At 35.9% G+C, this 5292-nt stretch overlaps 1 protein-coding gene across 1 annotated transcript in view; it reads left to right on the forward strand.

Moving 5' to 3' along the window:
• The first annotated feature begins 3220 nt into the window (after positions 1 to 3220).
• Positions 3221 to 5292, forward strand: part of LOC106051143 (uncharacterized) — a 6396-nt gene continuing 4324 nt past the window's right edge. The window contains exon 1 of the mRNA XM_013206279.2: positions 3221 to 3323. Within this exon, the coding sequence (XP_013061733.2) occupies positions 3245 to 3323 (79 nt within the window). The 5' untranslated portion in view covers positions 3221 to 3244. The remainder of the gene's footprint in view (positions 3324 to 5292) is intronic.

Raw genomic sequence — 5292 nt, forward strand, 5'->3', positions numbered from 1 at the left:
CCTACCGACCACCGGGCATTTGCCCGAATGCCCGTATAGCTAGTCCGCCCCTGTAGATCTAGACTTTGTTAGTCTTAAAGATCTCACACGGTTTACTGGATACAGATGTGGTGGATTTGAACAGAAAGTTTTGTTTCCAAACCTTCCCGAGGTGTTTTGAACATAGGAAACAAAAGAAACAAGTGGAGCATGGAGCCCATTGTTTACTTTTGTTGATCAAAAAGTACGAAAAAATGTTGCAAAAAAAATAATTTACGAAACAAAACAATATTGTTTTGTGCATAATAGCTGCAGCAGAATAACAAGACAATAGAAGTGCAGATGGGCAAAATATTATGTTCAAACTAAGTTAATGAATAAAATAGTGTAAAACAAAATTGCTTTAGTTCGTTTATAAAAAAACTTGGTCTTTTAATAGTGGCTTCATTACTGGCTAATGGGGAGGGTATCGTTTCCAAACATGTGCAGCTCACCTTTAAGACATACAGACATATCTAGCTCAACTTTAAGACATACAGACATGTCCAACTCAATTTTAAGACATACAGACATGTCCCGCTCAGCTTTAAGACATACAGACATATCTAGCCCAACTTTAAGACTTATAGACATGTCTAGCTCAACTTTAAGATGTACAGACATGTATGTTTATGATTTAGTTGTCACTAACAGATACTTTTTTCTTTCTCTTGACAATCTTTATCTGTGGTGACCTCCTGCATCTCCCTGTGTCAGTGGTAGAGATCTGTTGCTTAAGGTTTACAAAGGGGGGGGGGATTATCGCACTAAGAGGCTTAATGTATTGGTGCTTTGCTTAAATCTCACATTCATTAAATGCCTGAACGCAACTGATTGAACGGTGACATTTCAGGCAATATTTTCTAGCTAATACCTGGGATTGAGTAAGAGAAAAAAAAACTCAATTGGTATAGACTACAAATGTCTACAGTACATGAATTAAAAAAAAAATAACTTCGTATTGTATATAACTCTTGAGTGGGCGGCTGAACGTTTGCCTCTGATAGTGACCAAACAGGTTCAGTTATGAACTATGAACCATGACCAAACAGCTTCAGTTATGAACCATGAACCATGACCAAACAGCTTCAGTTATGAACCATGAACCATGACCAAACAGCTTCAGTTATGAACCATGAACCATGACAACAAATGTGCTCCTTGTGGCAAACATTAAAAACTTATCTCTTTCTGACTATTTCCTTCTATATTTGCGACGATGAATTTATAATAGATTAGCTGTGGCAGTTTTATTACAATGAGCAGTGTCAATGATTATGAACTATATACAATATCTCGATAAATTTGACTGCTCGACAGTGTTATATGGTCTGGACGTGGATACTTTAACTTGTTTGTCTTTTGTCTTATTGTCTTATTTCCCGAAAAAAAATAATTGCAACAATTCTGTTAAAAATTGCTTAACTTAATGGGGCGCGCGTGCACACACACTCACACACACGCGCACACACGAAAAAGAAAAAAAACTGAAATTCAAACGTTTTATTTTTTCTAAAATAATGTCATAAAAATATTTTTCATTCTAAATTAAGTTTTTTTTTTTGTATAATAAAAGCCACTTTCATTTTAAATAATATGTATACTTTTGCTATAATAGAGAAAGAATGCATTTAGTATGCATGTAGTATGAAATATTATTTTTAACCATTATTAATATGAAGTGCCTTGTGTGGAGTGCAATGCATCTCCCTCTAGATTTAATAACAACAGTGAGGCAAGATTCAAAAGGAACCATATTTCCAGAACAACTAGGCAATTGCCATTATAATAACAATATTAATAAAAACGCTCAATCGCAAGAATTACCAAATGTTTCAATCTATCTACCAGAATTGTTGATTTCAAGTAATTTTTCATTAGTTTGAGGCGCGAGAAGCTTCATTCACTAGATTCCACAATTGCGGGTATTGCATAATGCCTTTTTTTTTATCGCGCGTAGGATTGGCGTTTTCCATATTGAATGACACCTCAAAATGACAATTTTTGTCTATATATTTCAGGAGATTTGTATGAGTTTTCAAAAGATTTTAATAATTTCCGGATATTTCCAGGACTTTTTCATATATTTTGCAATTTCAGGAAATTTCCAGGACCTCCTGTTAAATCTACAGGAAGCCGGGGGAAATCTGTTATAAGTTATAAAATGGTTTAACTTAATAATTTATACACGTACAATAAGCGCGGGTCCTATAAAAGTGCGGGGCCCACTGCGGTCGCATAGGTTGCAGTGGCATAAAGTCGGCCATGCAAAATAGCGGCGTATGCTACACCGCCGGTCGACTAGTTTTAATAAATGTCCGTGTCATGGGGTATAGTTAGTCGGACTAACAAGACAAATGTATTGTCAACACTTTCGATAAGCCCTCGTGTCTTCTTCTTGTATTGATGGAGATCAGGTTAGGATTCATGCTGTGGCGAGGTGTGGGGATGGGCTAGCTAAAGCATGTGACCATGGACCACTGGGGTGGTAATTTGCATACGGGCGAAATGACTCTGGACCAGAAGAATGTTTTTGTGGAATAAATTATAAATATAAATTTGTTTAAGACACGAACTATCTTGGTAGTCTTTTTTTTTTTTGTCTTTTTTTTTTGTATATTTTTTTTGATTGGAGGAGGAAGAGTTAGTATGTGTAAAAAGAAAACCACCAGATCTAATTTGATGACATTTAGTCTATAACAATTACCGACTTTCAAAAGTATTCAAAACGAAAAAAAGGTAATGTACAGTCCTGACTAAGGCACGAACACCGCCTAACAGCAACACAGGACAAAGCAACCATCCAGAGTGGGGAACAAAATTATCTGTAGTATTTCCAGACCCGGCACTTTTTTAAATCTAGAAGTCAACGGTCAAATGACCCACCCAACCATTACCTCTACATTTCCACCTTCATCAACAATTTCAAAGGAACCGACACAATAGCCGTTATACTTTTATCAGACAAACAATGGCTCTATTTTAATGGAAAACATCAAAACTCGACCAGTAAAAGCGTGTATGTAGCAGTTAATTAGGCAGTAAAAAAAAAAATATGAAGCTACCTACTTAATACAATCGATATTCTTTTTGTCACAAAAAAAAATGCAGATCTCATCAGTTGTCTTATTCTAAAATAAAAACCGAATATTTTCCAGAAAGTAGTTCAGTAGCTTCAGAATACGCAGTGGCTATTTTAGGACACTCAAGTGAGAGATTATCAATAATGCATTTCGTAAACTGTTTAATAATTGTTCTACTTCTGTCACTTAGCCAACTTTCATTAGAAAGTCCTAACAACGAAGGTAAATTTATAGTTTAGTTTTGATTTGTACAAAGCTTATATCAACTCACTCTGTCTGTCTGGAACACACGTAAACGCTCTATTTCTCCCACTTCCCATTCTGATCAATTTTACACAATTAGTCATTGTTTCTAACAAAAACAAAAATTATTGACCAATTAGTTAATGAAATAGTGGTAATTAATTAAATTTGTTTGATATCGATTTAATTTTGTTTGATATCGATTTAATTTTGTTTGATACCGAAAGGGGAAATAAATCTTAAAAAAAAGTATTTCTATATATGACTGTAAATGTGGTGTTCTTCACATTAGATAAGCTTTCTTTCTTTTTTTTTTTTTTTTTTGTAAATTATTATTTATTGTTTTAATTTACGTTAGATAAACATGTTCCTCTACTTGCTTTTCTTAAGCGACCCCGAAAGCGTAAAAGCCTTTATTAGTTTTATGCAGTCTGTCCGTCAGTACGCAATGTTTAGATTTTACTATCTAGAAAAGATATCAATGATTCGATTTTGTCGTGCTCAATTTTAGAAAGTAAAGTTCCCATTTTAGACCTTGTGGTCTAAAAGGCAGATGATGTTAAGGTCAGCTGTTTCTTGGCCTACGGTTAACGAGGGTGTCTGTTGTGTTCTTTATATGAGAAAAGAGTCCTTGTAATCACAACAAATTTCCAAAAGGATCAATAAAGCAGTCTTAGTTTTAGTCTTAGGTTGCCAGCACAACGACCAACCGCCTTTACTTTTCCCAACTAATGTCAGGTACCCATTAAAGCTGGATGGACTCAGGTGCTCCCGAAGATCTCGATTTCTGTTGTAGAAACAACTAATATGTTATTAATTATGCTTAGTTTACGTTAAGTACGAATAAATTATATAATGTTCATGTTAATCACATTTTTAATAGGTAGTGTTTAGTGTTACCTATTACTAGTTACCAAATTATTTCAGAACTCAAAAAGAACTATAGTCATGTGACAAAAGAAAAGGACTTTTTTTTTCAGAGGCCATGACTAAGAAATAGGCCATTCACCAATCCCTTTGTTTTTAGTTTAGCTATCACATTGATCATAACAAGGGCCACACGTGGTCCACCAAAGGTTTCAATGTGTCCTGCTTCGGTGAAAAAAAAATTCATACTTCTTTTGTCCATTGGTCAATGTTAACCTTGTGTGCTATCAGCTGACAAACACAGGCCAGCTTGCTGCTAGCGGTCAGCTGTGTCAAGGGACAAGAAATGGTCCTTCAGTCAAGTGCTGGTATAAAGACGACCCGTGAATATCATCCGTGATATGGTCGTGTGGTTGGATCTATCGTTTTTGAGAACGGGTACCCGAAATAAAGAGAGGGACAGATTTGAGGCTATTCAATGCCGGCACTGTTAGTTTACAGTGAAGTTAGACTGGTACTTTCAGTCCACAGTGAAGTTAGACTGGTACTTTCAGTCCACAGTGAAGTTAGACTGGTACTTTCAGTCCACAGTGAAGTTAGACTGGTACTTTCAGTCCACAGTGAAGTTAGACTGGTACTTTCAGTCCACAGTGAAGTTAGACTGGTACTTTCAGTCCACAGTGAAGTTAGACTGGTACATTCAGTCCACTGTGAAGTTAGACTGGTACTTTCAGTCCACATGAAGCAATACGAATAGATTTATATTTATCATTAATGATTGCATCTGACATAAGCGTATTGGAACTGCTTTCATCCGGTTGACTATTATAGTAAAAGTAACTTTAAGAAGAGTTACCTTTTCAGATCTTATCTTGCAATCTATGAGGTAGATCTGTTTCTGTGGCCCACGGTTAACGAGGGTGTTTTGTGGCCAGCACAATGATCAAACGCTTTTATTTTCACCCATCTTATGTCAAGTACACACTAGAGCTGGGGGTACTTGGAGGGGGAAATAAAAAAACTCCAGTATCAATCAGGATTCGAACCCTAATTCGGATTTAAGTTGCTCACCACTCAGCAA

This window comes from Biomphalaria glabrata, chromosome 9 (genome assembly GCF_947242115.1).
Source record: "Biomphalaria glabrata chromosome 9, xgBioGlab47.1, whole genome shotgun sequence".
NCBI classification, from domain to species: Eukaryota; Metazoa; Mollusca; class Gastropoda; family Planorbidae; genus Biomphalaria; species Biomphalaria glabrata.